The sequence below is a fragment of the Podarcis pityusensis genome, assembly GCF_964106645.2.
Source record: "Podarcis pityusensis genome assembly, chromosome: 2".
Classification (NCBI taxonomy): domain Eukaryota; kingdom Metazoa; phylum Chordata; class Lepidosauria; order Squamata; family Lacertidae; genus Podarcis; species Podarcis pityusensis.
The window spans coordinates 115547013-115565612 of record NC_138029.1 but is presented as its reverse complement, the minus strand read 5'-3'; the positions used below and the strand labels follow the sequence as shown (position 1 = coordinate 115565612).

The window sequence follows — 18600 nt, the reverse complement described above, 5'->3', positions numbered from 1 at the left end:
GAAACTGTTCTTAACCTGAAGCACCAATTTAGCTAATGGGGCCTCCTGCTGCTGCCGCACCGCCGGAGCACGATTTCTGTTCTCATCCTGAAGCAAAGTTCTTAACCTGAAGCACTATTTTTGGGTTAGCGGAGTCTGTAACCTGAAGCGTATGTAACCTGAGGTACCACTGTATTAAAAAGCTGGAACATGCAGAGGAGGGTGACCAAGATGATCAAGGGTCTGGAAACCAAGTCTTATGAGAAATGGTTGATTGAGGGAGCTGGGTATGTTTAGCCTGGAAAAGAGGAGACTGAGAGGAGATAGATAGCCATCTTCAAATAAATCAAGGGCTGCCACATGGAAGAAGGAGCAAGCTCGTTCTCTCCTGCTCCGGAGGGTAGGACACAAAGCAATGGCTTCCAGTTACAAGAGAGAAGCTTCCCGCTAAACACCAGGAAGAAGTTTCTAACAGTGAGAGCTGTTTGACGTGGAACTGTCTCCCTTGAGAGGTTGTGGATTCTCGTTCCTTGGTGGCTTTTAAGCAGAGGTCAGATAGCTACCTGTCATGGATGCATGAGCTGAGATTCCTGTATTGGGGGGTTGGTCTAGAGGACCCGTGGGGTCCCTTCCAACTCTACAATTCTATGGTGCTTTTTTTAAAAAAAAATCAATTGTGTGTTATATAAAATACGCATATAACTTCATATTTCTAAAAATCAGTTTTTATTGGATCTTTTAACAAACAGCAACAATGAGGTTAAGCCTGCCTGTAGCCCATACAGTCAATGTCCACATCAGTTTGACACTGCAAAAAGACGACAATATCCAAGCTTACAGGTGTACTTCTCCAAAAAAGGTCACAATTCTATGATTCTATAATTCTATACTGGGCAGTGCAGATTTCCTGAAGGTGCAAAAGGGGGGCAGGGTAAAGGAAGAGGTTTGTGTTTGTAAATGAAGAGGGTCTGCGTTACATCGAATCAGACCACTGATTCACCCAGCCTGGTATTTCCTACGGATGGGGGACCTTCATGCGCCCAAACCCCACAGAATTCCTTGGGCAGAGGGGTTGATTGCTAAATTACTCTGGAAAAAAATTGTAACAGGAGACACCTGAAAACCCTCAGCACCCTTGAACAAACGACGGCTCCCGGGATGATCTGGCGGAAGCCATGGCTGTTTATTGTGACATAAGACTGCTTTAAAGGTACAGTACAGATGGGACCTTTGTTGGATATCACCTGTACTCACTTCATAGGGTGCCTTTGAATGCAACAAAGTCTACAGCCTAATAAGCAATAGCTAGGACACGGCTGAAATACGACGTTTAATCTTTTTCATTCACAGATACAGTAATACACCAGAATCAAAACTGCTTCCAAAAAATTTCCAAGCCCCTTTAGCAATTTGTATTTGCCTGATAAACACTGGCACCTGGTGATGAATGTAAGTGAAGTTTAAGTTGGTCAAGTTTGCAGTTCAACCCCCCAAAAGTTCGCAAACTCTTGCTAGTCTGCACAATTTTTTCCGCCTCCACTAAGCTGGTGGGAGAGACAAAGAGCTACTCAAGTTGCTGCACCAAACATTGGAGGGCCCTGAAATCTCACTCAGTGCGACCAATTTAGACTAATCCTAACCTCTGAAGGACTAGAAACTTGGTAAGCCTAAATTCTCTGGATGCCTACAGCCAGTGTGGCCCAGCGTATAACGTTCTAATGCTCACTTGTTTTATGTTTAAAAGTGCTTCTTCTCACTGTGTGTGTTCCTCAGCAACATTTGGTTAATGTACAGTGGTACCTCGGGTTAAGAACTTAATTCATTCTGGAGGCCCATTCTTAACCTGAAAACTGTTCTTAACCCGAAGCACCACTTTAGCCAATGGGGCCTCCTGCTGCCGTCGCGCCACCAGAGCACGATTTCTGTTCTCATCCTGAAGCAAAGTTCTTAACCCGAGGTACTATTTCTGGGTTAGCGGAGTCTGTAACCTGAAGCGTCTGTAACCTGAGGTACCACTGTACTGAGTTGGTCCACTGCTCTCTTGATCCCTTCCTTGCCAGAAGCTGGAAGCAGGCTATGAAGAAAGGAACTTGCCCCCATTCCACTCTCGAGGAGGAAAAAGAAATTTCTGGATTGGCTACGCTAAGCTACTTGGCACTTAAATCTGTGCTTTTAGTAGTCAAAGCACTTCTCGGTCAACCTTACGATCCTGTGAGGTCGGTCGGTGTTATCGCCCTCTGCACTGAATGTGGCAGCAGAGGGCAGGTCGAGGATGAAGGAATAAATGGCTTGCCTCAGGCCACAGAGTGAATCTGTGGCAGAGGCGAAGCTGGAATGGGGGAATCTGTTGCGACAGCTGCTGTTTCTCAGACCAAACTACCTCGCCGGACTGTTGCAAGGCTGAAACGGGAAGGGTGCAGAAGAGAGACATGACTCGCACCCAGAGCTCATTGGAAGAATGATAGGCTAAGGAAAACGTAATTAAATGAAAATCCTACAGCTGCAATCCTCCGCTGCACTGAAAGGAGGGCTTGTGTGTGATGAGGCTCTGGCAGGGACACAGTACAGGCTAGTCACATCACAAATAATTCTGGGAACTGTAGTTTGTTAAAGGTGTTGTTAGGAGGCCCCTCACAGAGCCACAGTTCTCAGAGTCCCCTGTGAAGAGGGATTATGGAACCGCTCTGGGAACTGTAGTTCTGTGAGGGGGGAATAGGGGTCTCCTGACAACTTTCAATACCCACAGAAAACCACAGCTCCCAGAATTCTTTGGAAGAAGCCATGACAGCTTAAAGCACTATCAAAGCACCTAAAATGTGCTTTGGGAAAGAAAGAGACGCCCAAGATGCTTGTGGAGAAAAATAAGGAGAGGCCTTGTCTTGGCTGGATGTGTAAAGCCAGGCTGGTTTACTTTGCAGGGACACGAAAACCTGCCTTATACCGAGTCAGAACATTTGTCCTTCTAGCTTCGTATTATTGACACTGATGCTCTCCAGGGTTTCAGATCCCTAGACAGGCCAAGGATTGAGCCCAAGACCTTCTGTGCCCAAGGGAGATGCTCAACTACCGAGTTATGGCCCTTTCTAAAGAGCACACCTTGTTTTCCATGTGAATTGGTTGCAGAATTGTGGCTGCAACCACCACACTGCACCACGAAATGAACACCTTGTGTGGCGACAGCAGCCACAGTCTGAGCGACAAATCTTAGGCCAAAGATCTGCAGGAATCTGTGTGAGATGCTGATCACATGAAGGAACGACGCCAGAATATAATACAGGGGTCAGCAAGCTTCTTCAGCAGGGGGCCGGTCCCCTGTCCCTCAGACCTTGTGGGGGGCCAGACTATATTTTGAGGCAGGGGGGGGGAATGAATGAATTCCTATGCCCCACAAATAACCCAGAGATGCATTTTAAATAAAAGCACACATTCTACTTGTGTAAAAACACCAGGCAGACCCCAAAAATAACCCAGAAATGCATTTTAAATAAAAGGACACATTCTACTCATGTAAAAACACGCTGATTCCCGGACTGTCTGCGCGCCGGATTTAGAAGGCGATTGGGCTGGATCCGGCCCCCGGGCCTTAGTTTGCCTACCCATGATATAATATGTTGAAGAGATTAGGAAGGGTAGATGTGGAACTGGGAAGGCTGGGCCTTAAGTTGTGAAGATGTGAACAGCAACGGAAAAAAGAAAGTGTGAGGGGAAGTTCTGTGGCCCATCAGCGATGCTCTCTCCTAGTCGAAGCAGTTACACAGGTTCTCTCAGGTTGGACCTGCCCTAAAACTGAAGTAGTAAGTTCTCACAATCTCTCCTGCATTAATTTCTGCCTCACCAAGTATATGATTCCATCCCTTATGTGCTTTCTGCCATGTGCAAGGTGGCTTCGACTCTGGCTGAACCCCTTTCCATTGTCAGACCATGTAGATGGTTCCTCTCGTGTTTAAGGAGGGATGCTTTATGACTAAACCTTTTCCCACAGTCTGTGCACTCAAACGGTTTCTCTCCCGTGTGGCTTCTCTGATGATTAATAAGGTTTGATCTCTGGCTGAAGCTCTTCCCGCATTCCAGACACTCGTATGGCTTCTCGCCCGTGTGAGTCCTCTGGTGGCCGATGAGGAATTCTCTGCGGCTGAAGCTTTTCCCACACTCCGGGCACTCGTACGGCTTTTCGCCCGTGTGAATTCTTTCGTGGATCCTAAGAACCGAGTGGCAACTGAAGTTCTTCCCGCAGCTGGAGCACTTGTAAGGTTTATCTCCTCTGTGTGTTCTCTCGTGCGACGTCAAGCTCGAGCTGTTGCTGAACGATTTCCCGCAGTCTGTGCAGCTGTATGGCTTCTCTCCCGTGTGGATTCTCTGATGATTAAGAAGGTTCGAGCTCTGGCTGAAATTCTTCCCACAGTCTAAACACTTATACGGTTTCTCTCCAGTGTGAAGCCTCTGGTGACGAACAAGGCTTGACCTAAAGCTGAAGTTTTTCCCGCAGTCTGTACACACATACGGCTTCTCCTCCTGTTGAGGATCGGCGGGCTGTGGGAATTCTTTTTCACTTTCTGAGAATTTAGACGGATTCTCTCTGGTCTGGGCTCCCTCTTGTTTTCTGGGGGCTGAGCTGGAAATAAAACTTTCCCCACAACTGGAACATATATGAAGACCATCTCCAGTAAGATCAGAGCCCTGGTTGAAGTTGTGTCCGCATTCAGAGCACTGATAGGGTTTCTCTCCTGCAGGGATTCTCTGAGGATCACTAAGATGTGCTTTCCCACCCAAGCTGGTTCCACAATCCATATACAACTCTTCTCCTGCTTGGACCTTCTCCTGCTGAGGGGTCGATGTCCAACTTTTTGCACTATCTGTATGCTGGCATAGCTTTTTCTCAGTTTGTGTGTTCTGGAAATCAAGGGTTTGGCTGAAGCTTTTTCCACAGCCAGGGCTCATCCTCGTATTCTTGTCCTTGTGCTCTCTCTCCTGGAAGGTGTTGTGATTTAGGAGTTTGTTACCATCTCTTTCCCAAATCTGTTTTTCTCCTCCTCCTCCTCCTCTCCGCCCTGGGTAGCTTCCCTCCTTCCTGTCTGCCCTTTGCTGACTTTTCGGCACATTTTCCACTTGAGGAAATGGGGGGAAATCCCATTTGGCTTTGTCCAATGAGTCACCAGAAAGTTCCGCCTGCGTTGATGCTCCTGGCTCAAGAGGCTTCTCCTCATTTTTGGCCACTTGCCTATCCCCTGACAGAAAGAGAACATAATCTGACATGAGTGACACTGCTGTGGAAGCCATATTCACACCCTATCTTTAATGCATTATGATGCTAATTTAAACAGCCATGTCTTTCCCTAAAGAATTCTGGGAGTTGTAGTCCATTAAGGGTCGTTGGAGACCATTTTCCCTCACATATTCCCCTCACAGAGCTACAATTCCCAGAGTTCCTTGCGAAGAGGGATGGTCAAGCCACTCTGTAAATTGTAGCTGTGTGAGGGGAATAGGGATCGCCTAGCAACTCTCAGCACCCTTAACAAACCACAACTCCCAGAATCCACTACTGCTTCCTGACACTGCAGATTGCCCAATCAGCAAAGGGTGCTGAGGAAGTACAAGGGCAGACATAGCTGTCTTTCCCATTCAAGGCGTCCCCCTTCACCAGTCTCCAAAAACTCCACTGCTAATTCATTCCCTGTTTAATGATTTCTTCTAGTATCTTCTTATGCTTCCTGCTGAACTTCAGGTGCATGACTAATAAATACTACTACTGGGTGGCGCTGTGGGTGAAACCACAGAGCCTCTTGGGCTTGCCGATCAGAAGGTCGGTGGTTCGAATCCCTGCGACGGGGTGAGCTCCCGTTGCTCAGTCCCTGCTCCTGCCCACCTACCAGTTTGAAAGCACATCAAAGTGCAAGTAGATAAATAGGTACCGCTCCAGCGGGAAGGTAAACAGCGTTTCCGTGCGCTGCTCTGGTTCGCCAGAAGCGGCTTAGTCATGCTGGCCACATGACCCGGAAGCTGTACGCCAGCTCCCTCGGCCAATAAAGCGAGATGAGCGCCGCAACCCCAGAGTTGGCCACAACTGGATCTAATGGTCAGGGATCCCTTTACTACTACTACTTTCTTGTTTAACCAGGCATTTGAAGGTGGTTTTTGCTTCTTTTTTTTGCATTTTTATTGTTTGATCGCCCCATTTTCTGTGTATTGCTTTTTGTGCACGCTGCTTAGAAATGCCAATAATTAAGCGGCCTTAAATAAATAAATAAACGTACTTTACCCGGTGCTCCAGTTACAAGCAAAGCCTATGCCAGTGGTCAGGAACCTCTGCCCTGCAGGCCTGATCAGGCCCACGAGGTCTCCTCCTTTGACCCATCAGGCAGTTTGGGCCAAGCTGCACCCACCTGCCCTGCACGCATCATCATGCCTGACATCAGGTGTGGGGCGGGGAAAGACACGGCTGAGCCAATAAGGGGGTGGGTTTGCAAACACCACCAATCAGCTGACTGGCATCCCCTGCAATTCCCCTCCCATCCACAGGCGTTGATTGTTGGCACTTGCAAAACGCTATGCCTTTTGCCATCAGGATTCGAATTCAGACCATGTAAGCAAAAATGGGTCACCGGACATCCTTGTGATGCCAGGGGGTGGGCAGGTGAGCAGCATCGGGGCTCTGAAGCATTACCTAGTGGCAGGTGGGGGCCTCCATCATCCACTGGCTGCACTTCCATGTAGGGCTGTGCCTTCGTAATCTCCGAAGAGGCGAGTTTGGCTTTGGGGGGACCGGTTGCCTTCTTAAATGGCTCCGAAATCTGAAACACAGTGCAGGGCATGGTAAGAAGATCTGGACGACTTAAGACTGTTTTGGGGGAAAAAGGCCTTCCTGGATCAGGACCATAATCCGTGAGACCTAGTAGTATTGTGGTCTCAGCAGTAGTCAGCAAGGTGGGTTAGGATCCTAAGCAGCAGCAACAAGGACAGCTAAACTGGTGAGCTCTCCTTCATGGGATGTTTATAAGCAGAGGTTGGAGGGGTTCCTTAGCTTTGATTCCTGCCCTCTGCCCTGATCTGTAGCAGCTGCCTTTTGGCTGGGTGGGAAGATCAGTATACCTGAAGGAGCGTCTCCACCCCCATCGTTCTGCCCGGACACTGAGGTCCAGCTCCGAGGGCCTTCTGGCGGTTCCCTCCCTGCTAGAAGCCAAGTTACAGGGAACCAGGCAGAGGGCCTTCTCGGTAGTGGCACCCTCCCTGTGGAACGCCCTCCCATCAGATGTCAAGGAAATAAACAACTATCAGACTTTTAGAAGTCTGAAGGCAGCCCTGTTTAGGGAAGCTTTTAATGTTTGATGTATTACAGTATTTTAATATTTTTCTGGAAGCCGCCCAGAGTGGCTGGGGAAGCCCAGGGGTATAAATAATAAATTATTCTTATTCTTATTCTTATTATCATCATCAAACCAAGCAACAAAAAATCATTGGGTTGCCATGGCTGACTTCCAGGCGAGGGAGGGGAGTGTTGGTGTTTGAGTTCTGCTTCTTTCTTTCTTTTCTTCTTTTTTTAAATACTTTTATTTTGCTTTAAACAAATACAGATAAAGATAAACAACCAAAATTACAAAAGAAAAATCCTTAATAATAGTAATAATGGAAAAGCTAAAAAACTACAAAAAATATCAACGTACATGGCACAGAACATAAGCCTTTATGAGAAAGAAAAAAGAAAAAAAGGAAAAGGAAAGGAGGGGGGGGGAGAAAAAGAAAAAGTAAAAAAAGGGGGGAAGAAAAAAAGAAGATGAGGCAAAACACAAGGAGGCTCATCTATTGTACACTTCCATCAAGGTCACAACAGATCATTGTTCTTATCAATTCTCTCTATCTGCATTCCATAGAATCCCGCATTTTGGTATCAGGGAACATTTCCCAATGCGGTATCATTCTAAACATAACCAGGTCTTTCTTGATGAACCCTTGTCCCCTAGGTAATTATTTAAACATTCCCATGCTTCTTTTAGCTGCTGGTTTGTGGGTGGAAGTGCGGTTCGATCATTAGTGCATCGCCAAAGTTTTCTATTGCTGTTAAGAGGGAAGGGGGCGGGGCTGTATTGTGGGCTATTACACCTTGCATGGGTTTTGCATGAATTTTCTTTTCTGTGGTAAAATAAATTTATGCCTACGTATCTTGAGGTAAGCTACTTGGAGTCTTTGAAGGTAGCAAGCAATTAATCCTTTTTAATAATAATAATAAATGAGACACAGGGAGGCCATAAGAACACAGGAAGAGCCCGCTGGATCAGGCCGATGGTCCAGAATCGTGTTCTCACAGTGGCCAACCAGATGCCTGTGAGAAATCAGCAAGCAATAGCCATCTTGGCTAGAAGCCATCGGTAGCCCTCTTCTCCCTGAAATCATGTTCTGGTTCAAAGTTTTATAGAAAACCCAACCTTCAGCAATGCCACTCCATACCTGAAGGAGCCCAGACACTGAGGTCCAGCGCTGAGGGCCTTCTGGCGGTTCCCTCACTGCGAGAAGCAAAGCTACAGGGAACCAGGCAGAGGGCCTTCTTGGTGGTGGCACCCTCACACTAGATGTCAAAGAGATAAACAACTACCTGACATTTAGAAGACATCTAAAGGCAGGGAAGTTTTTAATGTGTGACATTTTGATGTATTTTTAATCCTTGTTGGAAGCCGCCCAGAGTGGCTGGGGAAACTCAGTCAGATGGGTGGGGTACAAATAATAAATTATTATTATTAACAAAATTTCCTCACCCGACGCTCCTGCATTTCGACCTCCTCCTTCCAAAGTAAGAAATCTTCTGCCAGGGCCACCGCCTTGGCGCAGGTCTCAGGGCCATCGCCCCTAACCCAGCCCTGCATTTCTAAGGGCAGGATGTCCAGGAACTGCTCCAGAATCACCAGCTCCAGGATCTGCTCTTTCGTACGAGAATCAGGCTTCAGCCACTGGCGGCACAGGCCCTGGAGCTTCCGCAAAACCTCCCGGGGTCCCTCGTCCTCCCGGTAGCAGAACTGCCTGAATCGCTGGCGTTGCCTCTCCTTTTCCAGAACCCCTCCTTCCACGCTCAGTGAAGAAGCCTGACTTCTGGGGACTTTCCCAACGAGACCCAGCAAGGTCTGAGACTCCAACTTTCCTCTTGGCCCACGGTTGCCGTCGGCGATGGCCTTCAGCGATGCTGCATCGTCCAGGCCTACAAATCCAGGCACCTGGGATTTGCCTCTTTCTGAGCCAGTTCCCTCCTGGGATTTCTGCCACTCCCAGTGCTGGACCAAGTCTTCATCTAGCTCCCCTTTAACCAGCTGTGTGCCGACACCAGACAGAAACCTCCCAGCCTGGACGAGACGAGGGTCTCTTCTTCCTTCCTCCATTTTCTCCCCTAGAACTGGCACAAGCGACGTTCTGGTCCGCCACTTTTATTCCTGGCCGTGCACCCTGTCCTGGAAGAAGTTGAAATGAGAATCAAATAAAAGCACCCACCCACCCACAAAATGGATCAAACCAAGAGTCCATTTGGCCCAGAGTTCTCTTCCTGGCAAAGGCCGGCTATATGACAGGACTTCGCTGCTGTCGCCGTCCGTCCCTCCCACTTCCCCATGGAGGTTCCATTCAGCCATTGCTCCTTCTATTCCCAACGTTCAAAGCACAAGTGTCAATCCTTACGTAGCCCAAAATATATATCGGCAGGCTTGAGGAAACCCCAAGGTTTGCAAATGGTTCAAAAATATTCAGGCAGCTAAAAAAAAATTTTTTTTTCCAAAGGTGAGGAAAAAAAGCACACTTCCGAAATACTCCGCTGAATTCTGAACATGCTCAGAGGCCATGGAATGCTGACTGACTGTTGGGGAAGGTGGCTATCACAGCTCATGGCCCTTTGAATGGCACCTTCATAAACAAGTCCCAGGCCATTGTGGCTGTCATTACTCAGTTCTGAAAAATGCAAACATTATTTCCATTAAGTGCAAGGAGTAGAGAAATAACTCTTAGGAGCTGCTGTGCCTTGCTACGGTTTTTAATGTGCTTTCAGGAGTACCCTTTTCAGAGCTGTTTTCCGCTTCCATAGCCACGCAGGGTTGGGACCCGACCCACCCAGATGTACACTTACTCCCCCCCCCCCCGCAGGGGCATAGCCAGGATTTTTGTGGGGGGGGGGGCAGAACATCAGCTAGCTATGTATTTTTATATATTTATTTTTGGGGTAGCTACCCCTCCCTGGCTACGCCCATGCCTGGGAGTAAGCCCCACTGAGCCCAGCAAAATACTTACTACTTGAGTAGTAATTGTGCCAAAAATGGGAGCACAAAGTCTCCTATTTACCTGGGAATGAAGTCCCCCGAATTCAATCATACACGCTACCTTGTAAATTGGGTTTTCCGATTCTTGAAACATATAATGTCAGAACCTGTTTGTGCGTGAAGGGGAGAGACGCAGAAAACAGCTGCGTTTGGCAATACTTGGGACACAACCTGGTGCAAAATCTGCCTGCCTGCCTGACGTGTACAGGTAAAACTATGGAGTATGGGGGTGGGGGGAGCCAGCCTTGCCCCTTTCCTTTCAAGTAGCCTGAAAGTGAAATATCCAGTCCAGCCAGTTTTGGTTTCCTCCCCCGACTCCTGGTAGGCTGGCACCCAAACTTGCCCCTGCTTGTTCTGCAACCTTGCCTGGCTGGAAATTTAGCTAGTCTGGCCTCAGGGCACTGTCAAATTGGGGGCAGGGGGTGGAGATGGGAGGGGGGGTCTCCTTCAGAGAAGCATAAATATGCTTCTAAACATTTTTTTTTATTGTTAATAAATTATATAAGAATAAGTATACATGACCCGTATCTTAATATGTGATTTTATTTCACACTGTATATTGTTATGTGTTTGGGGCAGGGAGGAACAGTCTGGGTGATATCCCCGGGTCCCTTCCAGCCCTGTATCTGTGGGGTAGAATCTATAAGGAGAAAACTTGCCTAACCAGTTCTTTTTATTGAAGTAATGGCTTTGGCTGGCTAGCTTAGTTGGTTAGAGCAATAATGTCTTTGCCTGGCGCAGAAAAGGCTTCAGCGAAGAAGCCAGCCAAGCCGCTCTGGGGGAGGCCGTTTGGCAATCATATTCCCTGAACTCTTTGGAGGGAAGGCAGAATAAAAACGTACTAATTCTGCCTTCCCTCCAAAGCGTTCAGGTCCTACCCTCAAAGCAACCCGTCAAGGTAGGTCAGGCTGAGTGACTTGCAACTGGCCCCATGGGGCCCTGTGAGCTTCATGGCCAAGAGCAGGGATTTAAAAACTGGCTGGTTCTCCCTGGCGGGTGGCTGGGGAGGAAATCCACCACTCAGCACAACCACAAAACCACCATACGTCAATTCTCTCACCCCATCCATACACACATACCCATAAGGAAACCCCACTGAGATCAATGGGTTTACTCCCAGGCATATGAGATCAATGGGTTTACTCCCAGGCAGATGAGTACATGGGCTGCAGTCCACCCTTACTTACGTACCTGTGTTGTGTGTCTCATTGAACTCAATGGCGGGCTCCCCAGCCGCTTCTGCAATCCTATGCAGGCTGACTACCACCAAGCAGTGACTTGCAGCACAAGTCTACCCCTACCGAATTCATCGGGGCTTAGTCCCATGTGAGTAGGCTCGGGCTGGCAGCCTTGCCTCGGAGTAAAGACGCACCAGGGTGGGCCGTTCACGAAATATCCGTGCGCAGCTCAGTCAGTAGAGCAGAACACTCTTAATCTCAGGCTCGTGGGTGCGAGCCCCACGTTGGGCAAAAGATTCCTGCATTGCAGGGGGTTGGACTAGATGACTCTTGGGAGTCCCTTCCGACTCTACAATTCCGCGATTCGTCGCCCCAAACCGATCCCCTCGCCTTCCCCTCTCTCTGCCCATCCGTGCGCCTTGCTCTGCTGCAGGTCCGCGGGTGGGAAAGGAGGACGGGGGAGAATTCTTTGGCTACAGTCCCCAGCCCAGGTGGTTGGCCGATACAGCCCCATCTGTCCACGGGCACGGATTTCCTGCTTGGCGGCTCCCTCTCCCTCTCCCTCCTGCTGCTGCAGCAGCAGCTGGGGGGGGGGTCCCACCTCCCTCCCGGGCTCCTCAACTCACCTTTACCTGGCGAGATTCCCCAACCTTGTGCGCCCCCCGCGCATCGCAGGTCCAGCGCGCGGGCGCCTCCAGGTCGCTCACCGCAGTCAGGAAAGGGATCTCTCTCTCTCTCTCTCTCTCTCTCTCTCTCTCTCTCTCTCGGAGGGTAGGTGGGTGGGGTTGAAAGCTGGCCAGAGAGATCGCAGGCTCCTAGAGAGACCGAGTTGAAGAAGGCGAGGCCAACTCCTTCTTCCTCCTCCTCCATCACCGTGGGAAAGCGCCCATTATATTTCCCACCCTTTCGGATAACTGCGCGGGGCGCTTTCCCTATCCTTTTTGCATCGCCTGAGTGAGCGTTTCTTTCCAGCTCCAGGTCATATAAAAGGCATTACACACCCACACACACACCCAGATCAAAAGATACAGCAGCAGGTCAGCCGGTGCGTTTTTTTGTTTTTTGTTTAGCCACTTGGCAACCCTGTTCACACGCTCAGTTCCCGGGGGGGGGGGGGGGAAGATGCTCAAACGGTTAAACAAGCAGAGCTGGAATTCCTAGAGAGAGAAAGCAGGAAACGTGTGATTGGGTAGCTGCGATAATAAAAAAGAGGGAAAGGAAAGGAACGAAGCAGGAGGCATTTTCCTGTCCCTCCCCCTTTAGGGAGAAATGACTTTTTGGTGCAATTGTGGGCTGCAGATCCTGGCCCCCGGAAGGGGCTGGACAAAGTGGGTGAGTGGTAGCATAAGAGGGGATATCTGAAGGGTCTGGGGTGGTAGAAGAAAGAACACCCGCCCCATGACTGGTGCAAGAAGAGGGAGTCGGTGGGGTTACGAACACAGGCACTCCAGAGAGCAGGGAAATGCAAAGGGTCTTCTTGCTACGCTGAAAATCAGGAACTGACTAAGCAGCATCCTGTAATAAACGAAAATCTGCCCTTATTCCCTTATGGGGGACACAAGAGCCCTCATGGAGTCCTTTGTAGGTTCTCCATCGGTCGCAGGAAAGAACAGAGGCCAACCAGAGAATATTGAGAAGCAAAGCACCTTGTAAGCCTGATCTTTACTGAACTGTTGCGACAGGGTGCCCCCTTCACACGCAGGAGGATGGTGGAGGACCCAGAACCAAGGTGTGCCTGCCCTTATATAGACCTTTTAAATTCCCTGCCCTAGAGCTCAAGACCACCCCTCCATACATCATACCTACATCACAGAAAGGGCGGGCTACAGCAGAAATCTGAGTGGGTTGTTTACCTCCTGTCTGGCAAGTTACCTGTTAATGCTTACTGGATTGATACCCTGGGGAGCCTGGCCAGTCTTTTGCAATGGTAAATACTGTACTTAGTTCCTGAGCCAAGTCACAGGCTCACACCCTATTCACACACAGACATACCCTTAAGACAGGATTTGTGAAGGAAAAGACCATGGGAGACTTTTCCATTTGACTTTGCAGAGAAAACACCTGGTCAGTTGGGGAGTCAAAAATGGCTTCGTGGCTGTTCTCCTGTGCTGCTTCAGACATGTGGTTTATATATTTATGTACGTGTTTGCTTGGTACACTATGAACATTTATTATATATATAAGACCTCAATTCTTTTATTTCAGTACCAAGATTGCAATCACCACTTCCTACTTCACTCACCTGGGGCATGTGCAGGGAGGAAAAGGAAACCGAATCAAGGATTTTCAAGCATGTATTAATTAAGCTCACCCACCCCTGTGGGCAGCAGGATCTAGAATCAATCTAGATTGGAAGCAGTGTGTTGAGGAAAAGCATGAAAGGTTCTGGATTGAGGGCAGGGACTACATTTTTGTGCTACCACGAGCAGGTTTGTGTGTACTCAGGCTGATTCCCAGAGCCTCAAGCTCTTTAACTTTCCAAATCACAGGCGGTAGAGCCATGGGGCATGTGAGCAGGGCCAGCCCTGTCATTAGGCAAAGGGAAGCAACAGCCTCAGAGTCGTGAGGAGACCACCACTTCCCAGAGTGGTGTAACAACCTGTCCCACTTTCCAGAGAACTCTGGGAATTATAGGTCAGTGAGGGGAGTAGAGGGTCCCCCCAACAACTCTCAGCACCCTTTGGAACTACAGGCCCCAGGATTCTTCGGGGGACGCCATGTTTTAAAGTGGCATGATCCCGCTTTGAATGTACACTGCGGATGGGGCCTAAGTGCATATAATACTACTACTACTACTACTACTTTTATTATTTATACGGCACCCATCTGGCTGGGTTTCTCCAGCCACTCTGGGCGGCTCCCAACAGAATATTAAAAACACAATAAAGCATCAGACTTAAAAAACTTTCCTAAACAGGGCTGCCTTAAAATGTCTTCTAAAAGTCTGATAGTTGTTTATTTCCTTGACATCTGATGGGAGGGCGTTCCACAGGGAGGGTGCCACTACCGAGAAGGCCCTCTGCCTGGTTCCCTGTAACTTGGCTTCTCACAAGGAGGGAACCGCCAGAAGGCCCTCAGAGCTGGACCTCAGCGTCCGGGTTGAACGATGGGGGTGGAGACACTCCTTCAAGTATACTGGGCCCAGGCCATTTAGGGCTTTAAAGATCAGCACCAATACTTTGAATTGTGCCTGGAAACGTACTGGGAGCCAACGTAGGACTTTCAGGACTGGTGTTATACGGTCTCGGCGGCCGCTCCCAGTCACCAGTCTAGCTGCCGCATTCTGGATTAGTTGTAGTTTCCAGGACTGCATACTAAATCTCATTGAACTCAATAGGGCATATGTCTGATTAGATGTGTACAGGACTGCACTCTGTGAGTTTTTTGTTCATCATGGGTCTGGGGGCGGGGAGGCAGCTGCGCTAGTCTGGATTCAGTTAAAATAAAATAAAAATCCACAATGTCCGGCCAACAGATTTATTGTGACATTCATCTTCATGGTCCAGGACCCATTTTTGTCAGACAGAGGGATACTTGACCCCAGCACCTGCTATTCAGATACAATGCCTCTGCACATGGATGTTCTGTTTGGCTCTTCGCACACCTCTGTGAGTGTCTCTCACCCTCTTAAACCAAAGGCCTCTCTAGCCCGGCATTCTCCGTTTCCCCCAGAGGTTTGCTAGATGCTTCTGAGCACAATAACACTCTCCCACCCATGTTCCACAGCAGTTGGTACCCAGGGGTAGGCTGCCTCTGCTACTGTAGGTAATATATATCCATCATGACTAGTAGCCACTGATAGCGTTGACGTCCGTGAATTTGTCTAACCCACCGTAAGCTGCCCAAGTTGGAAGCTATCACTGCATCATGGGGCAGTGAGTTCCACAGTTTAAGTATGCCCTTTGCGAAGCAGCCTCTCCTTTTGCTGGTCCGAGATCTCCTGCCCTCTAGCTTCATTGGGTGTCCTGAGGTTTTAATATGATGAGAAGAGCAAGAAAAACGTCTCCCCATCCACCTTCTCCATACTGACCTCTTATCATGTCTTCCCACCCTGTCTTACTTGCCTTTTCTATAATCTAAAAAGCCTTTCTGTGACCTTTCTGGGCAGTCCCTCGGTCGTTGTGACTGTCCTCGCCCCTTTTTAAAATGAAGATGCCAGGGATTAAACTTCTGTCAGCAAGCTAAGTGCTATATCGCTGCGCTATAATCTTCTTTCATGACAGGTAATTCTGTTTTTGATGAGGGGGAGAGGATTACGTACCGTGGTACCTCGGGTTACATACGCTTCAGGTTACAGACTCCACTAACCCAGAAATAGTACCTCGGGTGAAAAACTTTGCTTCAGGATGAGAACAGAAATCGTGTGGCGGCAGCGGGAGGCCCCATTAGCTAAAGTGGTGCTTCAGGTTAACAACAGTTTCAGGTTAAGAACGGACCTCCGGAACGAATTAAGTACATAACCAGAGGTACCACTGTATTCTTTTCTCTCCCAAATTGATAATGAGGGAAGAATGAAGGAAAATCCTCAGTTCATAGAAAGCCTGGAGTGCCACTGCCATGTGCCCCTCACATTCTGAGACTAAAATTATATATATACGCGTGCGCAGACGTGCCACTGCGGGTTGCGTTCTTTTCATGTTGCGAACGGACCTCCAGAACGGATCCCGTTCGCAACCAGAGGTACCACTGTATACGACTGAAATGAAAAACACACACCCACGCCCTCTTTTCCTGAAAGTTGAGTGAGGTGACACACAAACTTCAAAAGCACATCACACACAAATCACTTCACAATCTCGTTTAGGATCTGCACTCCGAAACGGACACCTGCCGTGTCCCGAGCTCAGCTTTTGCGCGGCTTCCCTGCCGTGTGGGTTCTCTCGTGAGCAGTAAGGGTGGAACTCTGGTTGAAGCTTTTCATGCAGTGCGAGCACTTGTAGGGCTTCTCCCCGGTGTGGATCCTCTCGTGCCGAATCAGGTGTGCCTTGTGGCTGAAGCTCCGGCCGCAGACCAGGCAGGTGTAGGGCTTCTCTCCCGTGTGGCTTCTCTTGTGCCTGTTAAGGTTCGACTTCCCGCTGAAGCTCTTCCCGCAGGCCGTGCAGGTGTACTGCTTGACCCCCGAGTGGCTCCTCTGGTGGCCAATCAGGTCCGTCCGGTGCTTGAAGCTCTCACCGCAGTTGGAGCACTTGTAGGGCTTTCCCCCCGTGTGGATCTTCTCGTGGCGGAGGAGGTGGGCCTTGTGGCAGAAGCCTTTCCCGCACACCGAGCAGAGGTACGGCTTCTCGCCGGTGTGGCTCCTCTCATGCCTGGTGAGGTTGGACCTCCCGCTGAAGCTTTTCCCGCAGACAGCGCACGCGTACGGCTTGTCGCCCGTGTGGGTCCTCTCGTGGATGATGTAGTCGGAGCGGTGGTTGAAGCCCTTCCCGCAAGCCGGGCACTCGTACGGCTTCTCGCCCGTGTGGCTCCTCTCGTGCGCGGCGAGCTTGCCGCTCTGGCCGAAGCTCCTCTCGCAGTGCGAGCATTTGTAGGGCTTCTCCGTGTGGGTCCTCTCGTGGGAGATGAGGGTGGAGCTCTGGCCGAAGCTCTTCGGGCACCGCGAGCATTTGTAGGGCTTCTCGCCCGTGTGGATCCTCTCGTGGCGGGTCATGTGCGCTTTGTGGCTGAAGCCCCTGCCACAGGCGGAGCAGGCGTACGGCTTCTCTCCCGTGTGGCTCCTCTGGTGCCGGTTGAGGTTGGACCTCCCGCTGAAGCTCTTCCCGCAGAACGAGCAGATGTGGGGCTTCTCCCCCGTGTGGGTTCTCCAGTGAGCGAGGAGGTAAGACTTCACGTTGAAGCCCTTCCCGCAAAGCGAGCACTTGTGGGGCTTCTCTCCCGTGTGGGTTCTCTCATGAGCGAGGAGGTACGAGCGCCCGTTGAAGGTTTTCCCGCAGTGGGAGCAGGCGTACGGTTTCTCTCCTGCGTGGCCTCGCTCCTGGGAGAGGAAGTATTTTCTCCAGACGAAGGCCTTCCCGTAATTGGAGCATTTGTAGGGCTTCTTGCAAACTCTCTTCCCTGCCTGGCTTCCTTGCTGCCTTTCTATTCTGTACTGATTGGCTCTCCGGAAAACGCTCCCTCTGGACATCAACAACGATGCCCTCATGGGCTCTGTGGGCTTCATGCTACCAGGCAGAAAATCCACCTCTTCTTTGGCGCCGCCATTGCCTGTCAGAAGCAACAGGGAAATCAGGACACTGCACATCAATTCCCGCGCAAATGATCGTTCTGCTTCATGTATTGATTACGAGTTCCTGGCAGGGACTAGCAAGATGCTGACAAGTGTGTGTCAGGGGAAACAGGCCTGGAATCTGACTTGGGAGCTGGGGCCAGTGATTTGTGGGGAACTATTCCAGTCAGGAAGGGACGGGGGAGGCGCCGTGGGTTAAGCCACAGAGCCTAGGACTTGCCGATCAGAAGGTCGGCGGTTCGAATCCCCGCGACGGGGTGAGCTCCCGTTGCTTGGTCCCTGCTCCTGCCAACCTAGCAGTTCAAAAGCACATAAAAGTGCAAGTAGATAAATAGGTACCGCTCTGGCGGGAAAGTAAACGGTGTTTCCGTGTGCTGCTCCAGTTCGCCAGAAGCGGCTTAGTCATGCTGGCCACATGACCCGGAAGCTGTATGCTCGCTCCCTCGGCCAGTAAAGCGAGATGAGCACAGCAACCCCAGAGTCGGTCACAACTGGACCTAATGGTCAGGGGTCCCTTTACCTTTACTATTCCAGTCAGGAGGCAAGAGTCAGAGGCAGGGGAAGTTTCAGAGCTGGAGTGTGGAGCCCAGGATGGATTGGAAGAAGAGGAAAAGGCTGGTCAGGAGGCAAATGAGGAGGCAGGTGCTTCCCCACCTTCTCCAGCACCTCTGTCTCCCAGAACCAAGAGGGGATTGAACAGGGATGAGCAGAGGACATTTCCATGCAGGCACAGTCTCCAGCTGCGTGCATACAGCCCAGCCTGGAAAGGTATATTCCAGGTATCTAGTATTGTGATGTTTAGGTGCTGACTGAAGACATTTTTGTTTTACGAAGAGTTTCCCTGAGGGATGACTCAGTTAGCTATGGAACAATACCATACCTGATTAAAACTATTTTGTTGTTTTCAGAATTTGTGAGGATGGCTTTATTGTTTTTA

General features: G+C 49.7%; 2 protein-coding genes and 1 long non-coding RNA gene across 5 annotated transcripts in view; 1 reads left to right on the top strand and 2 right to left on the bottom strand.

The window, feature by feature from the left end:
- The window catches only part of LOC308470041 (E3 ubiquitin-protein ligase TRIM17-like), a 122544-nt gene that overhangs the window by 8419 nt on the left and 95525 nt on the right, over positions 1–18600 (top strand). The gene's annotated exons all lie outside the window — the stretch shown is intronic.
- Positions 689–12198, bottom strand: LOC308469477 (uncharacterized protein). 3 transcript variants are annotated; one of them, XM_080991988.1, is made up of 4 exons: positions 12067–12198; positions 8724–9407; positions 6641–6767; positions 689–5204 (listed from the first exon to the last, which is right to left on the bottom strand). In XM_080991988.1, the coding sequence occupies exons 2-4, from the start codon at positions 9336–9338 to the stop codon at positions 3835–3837; spliced, it is 2112 nt and encodes a 703-aa protein (XP_080848114.1). In that variant the 5' UTR covers positions 9339–9407; positions 12067–12198; the 3' UTR covers positions 689–3834. The 3 variants fall into 3 exon arrangements, with proteins under 3 accessions (XP_080848114.1, XP_080848116.1, XP_080848115.1); XM_080991990.1 differs by having other exon boundaries at positions 8724–9402; XM_080991989.1 differs by having other exon boundaries at positions 12073–12189.
- The window catches only part of LOC308470251, a 66216-nt gene continuing 48304 nt past the window's right edge, over positions 689–18600 (bottom strand). Inside the window, exon 2 of the long non-coding RNA XR_013982304.1 lies at positions 689–2126. This is a non-coding gene — a long non-coding RNA (uncharacterized lncRNA). The remainder of the gene's footprint in view (positions 2127–18600) is intronic.